This window comes from Mytilus galloprovincialis, chromosome 5 (genome assembly GCF_965363235.1).
Source record: "Mytilus galloprovincialis chromosome 5, xbMytGall1.hap1.1, whole genome shotgun sequence".
In the NCBI taxonomy this organism is placed as follows: Eukaryota; Metazoa; Mollusca; class Bivalvia; order Mytilida; family Mytilidae; genus Mytilus; species Mytilus galloprovincialis.
The window spans coordinates 60,645,830-60,657,766 of NC_134842.1; the positions used below are offsets into that span (position 1 = coordinate 60,645,830).

Genomic DNA, 11,937 nt, shown 5'->3' on the forward strand with positions numbered 1-11,937 from the left:
ATTTAAACACAATGCACATTGCAATACTAATTAGTAGCATAATATATGTCCGGTTTGTTTTGAATCTAACTTCAATCATAAAATATCGTACAGATTACGTTGAACAAAATCAAAACTAATAAATGAAGGTGGTGATTAATTTTCTTCACCATAACACATGAATATAATAGAAAAGACGTCAACCAATTTGACAAACTCCAATGAAAATTACAAATTTAACAAATATAACATCAAACTAAATACATGAATTTGGGATAGATAAGTACCGTAACACGTCTTATAGTAATGCGAATTCACACTCAGCAAAACAGTCACAATCGGGAATAAGTCACGTTCGGTAATTAAAAGATTAGACGACGTAATGACAAACCACAATCTACCATGTGGTAAAAATGTCCTTAGCTAGTTTGGTCAAAGACACATCGTATGGATCAACTAATTCGTGATGGTGTCCATAAAATTTACGGAGTGTCAATTTTAATCTGTACTCCTCATAACTTTGTTGAAGCAGTTTCTGTGTAAGGAGCACACTTCTGTATATGAAGTCCGTATAGTGTGAACATGCACGAGAATAACGTATCAATTGTGATATGTAAACACCATACGAAGGGGCAGAGGGTATGTTACTGCTGAGAAATGGGAAATTGATAATTGGGAAGTTGAAATCGTCCCGTTTATCATAGATTTTCGTGTGAAGTCGTCCATTTGCGTCAATATTGAGGAAAATATTGTTATAAAGTTCACCTCACTTTATTACCGTATCATCTGTTACAGTAATTATAATTGACAGATCAGCAACTCTCAAATGTCTGCACATTCTTAAATAAACATATAATTAAATAGATCAATTGAAGTTCTTATACACATGTTGTCATTCTGTAGTCTGACCATCAAACGATGTACTTGTTAATAAATTAGTTATAGAAACTGGATTGTATTATTACATAGCAAATATATTACACATTTTGGCGACGAGGTAAAAACAGGATATTAAAATAAATGTGAATTTCTACAAGTGACAATGCCGACTTACGGGAAATTAGAATCTTTTGATGAATCCGAAGATTGAACACAATATGTAAAATGTATGGAACATTATTTTAATGCTAATGAGATAGACGAAGAAGACCAGAAAAGGGATATTTACTTAAGTGTATGTGGGAAGAATACCTACAAATTAATAAGGGATTTATTAGCACCAGCCAAACCAGGAACGAAATCACTGGCCGATTTAACAAAACTAGTGAAAGACCACCGAGACCCAGTACCATCAGAAATCATACAGAGATTTAAATTTAACAGTAAAACAAGACACAGCGATGAGTCAGTGAGGACATTTATTGCAGCACTAAGAAGTCTGTCAGAACACTGTAATTATGGTGACTCGTTAAACGCGATGTTACGTGACAGGTTAGTCGTCGGGATAAAGAGTGACCGCATACAGAGGAGACTGTTAGAAGAGCCGAATTTAACATTTGAAAAGGCATTGGAAATTGCTACCGCTATGGAGACTGCAGAGAAGAATGCACAGGACATCCAAGCGAATGGGACAAATGGAACATTTCAGAAACAAATCAACAAAGTTTCAAAATCATATACAAGAAACAACACTGGAAATTCGAAACAAGGAGATTGTTACCGTTGTGGAGGAAATCACTTAGCCGCTGAATGCAGGTTCAAGGATGCAAAATGCCACAGTTGTAAAAAGAAAGGACATATCGCAAAGAAATGCCGTAAAAAATCTGCCAATGGGAATTTAAGTGAAAATCACAGAGAGTTTAAATCGCGTTTTAAACCACGTGCTCATTTCATGGAGCAGGATGAAAGTAGTAAAAGTGAAAATGAAGTTTACTCAGTTTATCATTTTGGAAATAAATCTAATGAGGCATACAAAGTGCAAATCGATGTGAATGAATGTGAAATAGCCATGGAAATAGATACCGGAGCGTCCCTTTCTATCATGAGCGAGGATAGTTACAAGGAATACAAGTCGAAATTCAGAATCGAATCGACAAGTGCTAAAATCCGAACATACATGGGAGAGCAGATTCCTGTAATAGGACGTGCAATCGTCAATGTCAACTACAAGAAGGAAAGCGCAAAACTACCATTACTGATAGCGAAGCGTAAAGGTCCGAATTTACTTGGCCGAGACTGGTTGAACAAACTCCAACTGGATTGGAAGGATATTTTCTCCGTCGTTGGAAGTGATAATCAATCGAGTGATTTAAATGTGATCTTGGAAGTAAATAAGGAGGTTTTCAAAGATGAACTTGGAACTGTAAAAGGCATGAAAGCCAAGATTTATGTTGATGAGAGTGCCGTACCGAAATATTTCAAGGCTCGCCCTTTGCCGTATGCGTTGAAGGATGAAGTGGAGATGGAACTTGAACGTCTTGAGAAGGAGGGTCAGATTCAGCAAGTGGAATTTTCCGACTGGGCCGTTCCGATAGTACCTGTAGTTAAGGAGAACGGATCTATTAGAATTTGTGGTGACTACAAGGTAACGGTTAATGCCGTTTCAAAGTTGGATAATTATCCTATTCCTAAAACAGAGGATTTATACGCAACGCTTGGAGGAGGAAAAGAATATACAAAATTGGATTTAAACCAAGCATATCAACAGATTGAACTTGATGAGGACAGTAAGTGGTATGTGACTATAAACACGCATAAGGATTTATTCAGATACAATAGACTTACGTATGGTGTAGCGTCCAGCCAAGGTATTTTTCAAAGAACACTTGAAAATGTTGTTCAAGGTATAGCCAATGTTTTGGTTCGAGTAGATGATATACTGATAACGGGTAAAACAAGGGAGGAATATCTTAATACTCTTTCTGAGGTATTGTCTAGATTTAAGAGAATCGGAATTAGGTTAAAGAAACAGAAGTGTGTGTTCATGGCCGAAGAAGTTGTTTATTTGGGATTTAAAATAAACAAACACGGAATGTATCCAGTGGAAAGTAAAGTTGAGGCGATCGATAAAGTACCAAGTCCGACAAACGTGACAGAACTGAAAGCTTATCTTGGAATGCTGAACTATTACAATAGATTCTTAGCGAATTTGTCTCACTTGTTAAAGCCGCTACATGTACTTCTACAGAAAGACACAGAATGGAGTTGGGAAAAAGAACAAGAAAAAGCGTTCATAGAGTCAAAACAGCTGTTGAAATCCGCATCAGTACTTGTACATTTCGATCCGAAAAAGAAATTAATATTAGCATGTGATGCATCACCATATGGATTAGGCACCGTACTTTCGCATAAAATGGACGACGGCAGCGACAAACCAATAGCTTATACATCTCGAACACTTACATCAGCAGAGAAGAATTATTCCGTTCTTGAGAAGGAGAGTCTGGCCATAATATTTGGTATCAAGAAATTTCATCAATATTTGTATGGACACCCCATTACCATCACAACCGATCACAAGCCGCTCATAGGTTTATTTCGAGAAGATCAACCTATACCTACAATGGCCGCATCTCGAATTCAAAGGTGGGCACTGACTTTAGCTGCATATATGTGCACGATTGTATACAAAGAAGGAATGAAGAAAATCAAAAAAGGAACTATCCAGGAAAAGTTGAACCGTTTTCTTTTCAACTACCGTATTACGCCACAAACAACGACAGGGCCTGGCACCGTCAGAATTGCTAATGAAAAGGAAACTCAAGTCACGTCTAGATTTAGTTTTTCCAAATATCGAGAAGCGAGTTCAGGAGAAAAAAAAAAACAGAAACATTATCACGATAAGAAATCTGTGCACAGACAAATTAATGTAGGACAGGGAGTATTTGCCCGAAATTTCGCAATTGGTTCAAAGATTAAATGGATTCCAGGAGAAGTTATAAAACAATCAGGACCACTTTCATTTCATATTAAATTGCAAGATGGACTTGTCATTCGTAGACATATTGACTACATCAGAGTACGAAACTTCGATTGCACAAACAACGAAAATGAAGAAAAACGTGACAATGACAGTGATTTGTTTGAGCCAGAAATAACTATACCGATAAGTACTCCTGAGACCGAACAACCGCAAATCGAGAAACCGTCAAACATGATTGAACAAAAAGAACCACGCTATCCGAAAATAATAAGAAAAGAACCATCGCATTTAAAGGATTTTGTGTTGAAATAAATGGTTGATTTATAAAGAGGCATAATAATCCTCACAACCGTTTGATGTGCATTAATTAAGTACTTCGCAGTGCATGTGTGTTCATATCAATTAGTGTAAGAAATAACAACAAGACCAGTGCGAACATTTTTATTTTCATAGTAGGACATTATAGTTTCAGTGCAGACAAACTTTAACGAATGAATCTTTGTGAGCTGACAATTTTTTTTATTTTCAAACTGATATGGACTTATCAATCAGTAGACGTGAAAAGAAATTAATTTTCTGTAATTGAGTTAATTTGTTTTTAATTTGTTTTTATCTAAGGCCGGAGAAGTGTTATAAAGTTCACCTCACTTTATTACCGTATCATCTGTTACAGTAATTATAATTGACAGATCAGCAACTCTCAAATGTCTGCACATTCTTAAATAAACATGTAATTAAATAGATCAATTGAAGTTCTTAGATACATGTTGTCATTCTGTAGTCTGACCATCAAACGATGTACATGTACTTGTTAATAAATTAGTTATAGAAACTGGATTGTATTATTACATAGCAAATATATTACAAATATCAAGGTATGAAGCAGTCCTTCTAGTATCAGTAGTATCTTTAATTTCAAGTTCGCTGGGATATATAAGATGTAGGTATTGGCTGAAATATGGGTTAATCAATGATAGAACATCATCAATATATCGGAAAGTAAAAGTAAAGAATTTCGCAAGGTGCTTTTTCTTTTTGTCCTTTAGGTTTTGAATGATTTCTGCTTCATACGAGTACAAAAACAAATCGGCCAGTAGGGGTGCACAATTAGTACCCATTGGAATACCGACTGTCTGTTGAAATATAAATCCTCCAAATTCAACAAATATATTGTCGATCAAAAAGTCCAGCATTTTGATAATATCATTTTCAGTATATTTTCTGGAAGATTCAGTGTGATTCTTCACAAAATATGAATTATTGTAACCCAAAACCAGAAATTTGTATCTACGATTCCCATTTTTATAGAAAAAGCTCTGTTTTATGAGATGGTGAAGTCGATCTTTCAACTGAGCATGGGGAATAGTAGGGTATTGTGATCGAAGATTAAGCAGTAGATCTTTCGAACTTTTGAGAATCCACATCTGGTTAACACCACTGGTAGAATATATCTCATAACAATATTTTTGAATACCTTTAACTGTAGAAAGAATAGTAGTTAGTACTTTAGAAAGATCTTTAGTCGAACATTTTAAAGAACCAGCTATGTATCGTTCTTTATATGGAGTTTTGTGTAATTTAGGTATCCAGTATAAGGAAGGTAAATTTTCTTCGTTTTCTTTGATGTTGATACCAAAAAAAGAGGACAGATTCATGATTTTGTATAATTTCGTCCTTGGTAAATGATGTTAAAGAATATGCAGGGTTACCAGTAGTTTTATTTATTCCAAGTTCTGTTGTGAGACATTGCAAATAATGTTTTTTACATACGAAGACAATATTATTGGAGGCTTTATCTGCTGGAACAACGACATATTTGTCATGCAAAGAGGATAAAGCATCCACAACATCCGAATTATTGAAAGGGTTAGTAACTCTTGCACTCATATTACATCGTAGTTTTTGTATGCGCCTCTAAATGCATGATCGAATAGCTTTGATCCATTCAGACAAAGTGTCCAGTTTTGGTTCGTCTGGTTCACGCTTTACCCATTTTCTTGCATAGTCCTCAACTATTCTTTTTCCAGTTGATGGGATGGGGGATTCTATATTTTGGTCCCTTGGCTAACAACTCTCTAAGTTGTTTATTGGTAACGATGCCAAGGTCACCAGTAATAACATGACCAGCTGGACTATAATGGTATTGTGACGATGCACATGAGCAATCCGGAGGCTTGGATTTCGTATCTTTGAGGTTAAAGGCCTCTAAAACTCTCTTCTGGTTGAAAATCTTGGATGCAATAGACTTGGTGTAAGTATAAGAAGTAACAGGTGTAACTTTATTTTTGAAGTAATCAGGTATGCTGAAAATCTTGGATGCAATAGACTTGGTGTAAGTATAAGAAATAACAGGTGTAGCTTTATTTTTGAAGTAATCAGGGATCAAAATCATTAAAAAAATCTAATTAAATAGTTCGGGGAAGGGCAGGCTAAACATTTTCAGAAGTTGAAGACTAATTACCCTAGATAGCATACACAAAAAAAAAATCACGTTTGAGAAATTATGCATTTTTGAAATCCAAAAAAAGAAGTTTATCGTTAAGTACCTTTAGTGAAAAAATATGCTATTCGAACACGCTTACAATGTTTTTATGACTCATTATAAAGGTATAACACGTGACCCATACATTTCATCTTTGAGTACTGGAAAGTTTTACTGTTTTGTATCAACCTACAGCCTTAATATATATATAAAAATATTAGAATCTGAATAATGCCTAACCCAAAAAGGTGTACCCAACTTCCTTTTTTCGTGAAATTCTTGCCAATTCAGAACTATTCCAAATTGATGCTTTGAGAAGATAAATCTATAATCTTTTTCGGAATTTCAGCAGAATTTATGCTTATGCAGAAAAAAGATCAACGAGAACTTGAACCTATCCCAATCGACTGTGTTGTTACAACTTATCTATAATTTAAAAGTTTCCAAATATCTCGAAGATCAATTCAATAATTTAAGTAAAAACACATACGAAAGATGCTAACATCCTAAATTAGGCACATTCATTAAACTTTTAAAGCCCATCGAGACAGATGTAAACAGCTGAAATTACCAACTTTGCCTTTTCACCTTCTTTATGAAAGAGTTCCATTTCTGTTGTTTAATTTCAACGGGGTTTCCGCCTGTAATCGTCAGATTACACCACAAGTAAGTACATCTATACATCCTATAGCATATCGACCGTTTTTACATAAGAAAGTTTTGTGTGCGTTACAGGAAATACATTTTTCCTTCCGATTTGTTTTGATAATCATAAGAAAAAATGGGTTTGATAGACTTATGAGGAAGTATAGTGCTTTGAGTTGAACATTTTTAACTGTTAACCAAATTGATAGGAAAATGAAAAACACGAAATTTCTCTTGAATAAATAAGAAATATTGAAAATCATTTTTGCATCCATCCACATCTTGTCATTGTTCTTACGTCTATAATACATTAAACGAAATATCATTTCCGCTAGCGGCTTACTTCCATTGTTTTCCTATGTTAGTGCTTAACAAAAAAATGAAATACTACAAATTTCATGAATAAGATTAAGAATATAATTTAAAATATACTTTGCGTATTTTTTTTTTAGTTCTTTTAGATATATACCTACAAAATATATGCTCTTACCAAAAAAATAACAGTCTTGTCTGCATAGGAACTATTTGCTGCGAGGTTTTCTGGAGTTGGTGGTATACGTAACACGTTAAATATTGATGGTTGGAAGAAAATATCTCTGACTAACATTCTGTACCCTGATATAGTTAAATCGCCAGATATCTCTATAAGATCAATGTTTTGTCTCTCTATTAGAAGAATCATCATTTTCAGCAAACTAGATTCCGTGTCACTGACAAGCGGTCTAACCTGCAAGGAAAACAAAAACTTGTATCGACTTTTAATGACTTTGCAGTATATATAGTTAAATGAATTGATAATAGATGTAATATGAAGTATGTTTTATTACTCAGTGGATTCCGATAATAAATAAATATAAATGTCATGCAGAATACCTTATCTGGAAACGGACGAATCCTATTGTAACCCTTTTATGATATTTTAATATCGTATTGCTGAATATGTTACTGTTCAGCAGACATTTTCTACAAGCAATGACAAAAACTAGTTTAAGCTTGGACACGTTATATGGATTTCAGACAACTATGATCTAATCGGTGATATTAGTTTTCGGTAAATGTATTCATTCTACATCTTATCTTCTTGTCTGTCAATTCTGCCTTTTGTTTTAATGTAATCATACAGAAACCGGATCTGCTTAGTAAAGTTGAATTCTATAGATAATCATTTCATTGATTATTGATAGTTTACTGAGCTCGATCATGGTTTCAGTGACCAGTATGGACTATCTCTGTCATAGATGAAAAAGATGGGTTCATAATCCCATTTCTTTGTCCTGATTGTAACATCACCGAAAACGACTTGAGACTTGAGTTTTACTTGTAGCAGCATGAAGCGTGTCACTAGAGGATCAGGGAATGTTGTTTGTCTTTTGACAGTTTGTTCTTCTGGCCATGAGGAGGTACATTTGTTTCCATTTGAATGGTTTAAATTTTATTCATCTAAAGCAGCCAATGCCATGAAAAGCATTCTTGTTTTATTATGTTTATCGTGATCTTTGCACATTACCTTTTAACGTCTATATGATTTTTTTATCGAATAATATAAAGTTATCGGTCGACCACGATTCCATTTTGATTTATTAAAAACTTTTGTTCGTTAGATTTTTTTTTCTAATAATTTCCTACGAGGATTGATTATATTAGATGTATTAGGTAAAATCTTTCGGAATTGTGACTCTATAGCAATTTTCAATATCGTAACTTATTTCAACAATACTTTTTTTTATTTAAGAGTGAGGGAATAGTCTTTTGTAGACGAAAGTGACGTCTGGTATACAAAATAAATAACCAGGTTTCTATGGTTAGTTCTTTTATTAGGGTAAACACATGTTATTTACATATGTCATGTATGTGGCAGCTTCCGAATGAGTTAATGTCGAACATATAAAAGTTCAAGTACTTGATAAAACGTAATATTTGTTAAAAGAACCCGAAGAGTTGCACCAACATAGCTTTCATCGGTATTCTATATACTTTATTCGTGAAATAAAAACTGTGACGCATTACTTTTGAATGAAAGATTGAACAGTGCTCTATCAATGCCCAGTTATATTTTTTACGTAAATAAATGAAGTATGAAGACAAATAATACCTGAAATATCGTCATTGGACAGGTGGTATCACAATTTGAATCATCGCAATATGTTTGACAAATTCCTCGTAATATCAGTTCAGCCACTCTCGTCATTTCTATAAATAAACAATCGTAATTATAAATAGTCTTCATGTACTATATATGCTATATACCATATACCTTTAACCGCGATTTGGAGGAAATTATAAAATCGCAGTCCATGTATATTTTAACTTACTAGTATTTTTTCTATTGTCAATTGGTCACATTTTCAAAGTTAGACCAACAAAAAGTGATACTACTTCGTAATTTTTCCAAATATCATCAATCTAAACATTGCTAAATATAAAACCTAAAAAAATCTAAAAATTTTGTGATGCACTCGTAATAGCCAATTACATGAATTTCTGCTCTATTTCCATGAGAAATAGAAGTTCTATACAAGGTTATATCCAAATTAAGAAGTACATCTTCCTCCTACAAAGGCTAAAGTTTTATAACATTACGGTAATTTATTAATAGTATTATTGTTCTTTCAACATAACTGGCTAGATTAATGATAATTAAAAGAGAAAAAAGTATTCAATTTGATCTATTTTGTTTATAGATCGATTACAGATAGCTCTCTTTAACAGTTTTCTTTTTCTCTTCTATTTTCATTTCGAATTAATAAACATTTTGTTTGTTTGAAAAAAGTCATTTGTCAATTCCTTATCATTCTTGTTATTGTAGTTACTATTTCATCTTGCATAAACACAAATACTATCAAATTAACATTCACTTCGAACAAATACATTTTAGCAGTATGAAAATAGCATTAATTTTACGAAAATTCCATATTTTCCATCATCATGATAATGGTGCTTAGCGGGCTTATATGAAAACTTTATCTACTGCTTCTTGTTTTTATCGTATGCCTCTCCATAGCATGGTTGTTGTCTGACTTGTAAAAAATTAGCAAGCATAATTTTTAACACATTGTAAACACTAAATATATTCAGGTAAAAATATGCACATGATGTTTACAATTTACACAAGACCCATAGGTTACGCACTAAATGTCCATGAGTTTCTAGCTTTAAATTCGAATAGCCATTAAAAAATCAGTTTCGATGTTCCATATTGTTTTTTGTTCATCCAGGAGTTTGTACGAGAAAACTCTCCCCCTTTCATCATGTGTCTGGCTGTTTCTGAATTTATTTTACAGGTTCTCATTATTATTTTAGACATTCCAACCATGTAAATGATAAGAAAATCATTAGAAATCGGCATAGCCAAACTTTCTTGTACTTAGTGGATTACTGAGATGGCGGATATATATAAATGCACTGCTTTGGTTGACAAAGCAGCTATACAGTGACTGTTACACGGTGTTTGATAGTCAACTTGTTGTAAATTGTTGACAATGTATGTTATCTGTTTAGAGAAAATTAATTGCCATAACAATAGGCAGCCAAAAAAGCTGAAATCTAAAAGTTGTTGTTGTTTATTGTATCAATGAATAATAGGAACCTACAATTCCTAAATACTATCTTTGCTTAGTTTGATATTCATTGTTCATCTAAATCAAATCAAGTAAACGCATTTCTGTATAACAAATATTAAACGATTTCTTTTACACACAAAATATTAATACAATAAAAACAACGTAGGATAGAAAAACACAATTATAAGGAAATAGAGGGCATACATGTAATTTTTCATATCAGATGTATATTCAGCCCTCGGTCAATATCAGCAGTCGAGCCTTCGTCTGTCATAAAACATCTGATATGAAATATGTTTGATCGGCACAAGAGCCACATGCTTGAGGGCTTATATACACTTGATTTGAAAAATTACGTTTTATCATATGTATCAAATGCTTCAACAATGGAGAAAAAAAACTATTTAATATACTGATCCGTTTGAGTGGTTCTCGGTTAGAATTTCAAATCCTTTTATCATATATATATTTCAGTAAAAACAAAAGGCTCATAAAAACGTTGAAATTACACACGATCAGGTTACGAAAAGGCGTGCAATAATAACAAGCAGCTGTTTATGAAGTTCTCATGCCAGACCACTAAGCACCATTACAGAAAATATGGAATTCACATAAATTTAATACTTTTATCACACTGTAAAAATTATAAGTTATTTGCACTAAGTGTATGATAAAATTAATATAACCTACCAGCTTGTACATCGATCATTGTACTGTCAGAAGTATCGGATGTATCAAAGACATCAACAAGGGTTTCCAGAATGTGGCTTGCTTCAACCTAATTTAGAAATATTTGTTTTTATATTCACATGTATGTATAATAAATAATTACAATGGCTTTTACGTTATGCAATATTTCAGCTGATGTCATATGAGACATAATGGAAACACATATCTTTAAAAACTAGAGACTCTAAAGAGCCTGTGTCGCTCACCTTGGTCTATGTGAATATTAAACAAAGGAAGCAGATGGATTCATGACAAAATTGTGTTTTGGTGATGGTGATGTATTTGTACGTCTTACTTTACTAAACATTCTTGCTGCTTACAGTTATCTCTATCTATAATGAACTTTGCCCAGTAGTTTCAGTAAAAAATGTTAGTAAAAATTTACAAATTTTATAAAAATTGTTAAAAATTGACTATAAAGAACAATAACTCTTTAGGGGGTCAATTGACCATTTCAGTCATGTTGACCTATTTGTAAATCTTACTTTGCTATACATTATTGCTGTTTAAAGTTTATCTCTATCTATAATAATATTCAAGATAATAACCAAAAACAGTAAAATTTCCTTAAAATTACCAATTAAGGGGCAATAACCCAACAACGGGTTGTCTGATTCATCTGAAAATTTCAGGGCAGATAGATTTTGACCTGATAAACAATTTTACCCAGTCAGATTTGT

The 11,937-nt window shown here is 33.2% G+C and overlaps 1 protein-coding gene across 1 annotated transcript in view; it reads right to left on the reverse strand.

Annotated features, from left to right (window-relative positions):
* LOC143076175 (polycystin-1-like protein 2) overlaps positions 1 to 11,300 on the reverse strand; it is a 49,453-nt gene extending 38,153 nt beyond the window's left edge. Inside the window, exons 1-3 of the mRNA XM_076251868.1 lie at positions 11,219 to 11,300; positions 9,061 to 9,158; positions 7,459 to 7,695 (exon numbers count right to left, since the gene is read on the reverse strand). Coding sequence (XP_076107983.1) covers positions 7,459 to 7,695; positions 9,061 to 9,158; positions 11,219 to 11,237 — 354 coding nt within the window. The 5' untranslated portion in view covers positions 11,238 to 11,300. The remainder of the gene's footprint in view (positions 1 to 7,458; positions 7,696 to 9,060; positions 9,159 to 11,218) is intronic.
* Between the last annotated feature and the right edge of the window lie 637 nt (positions 11,301 to 11,937).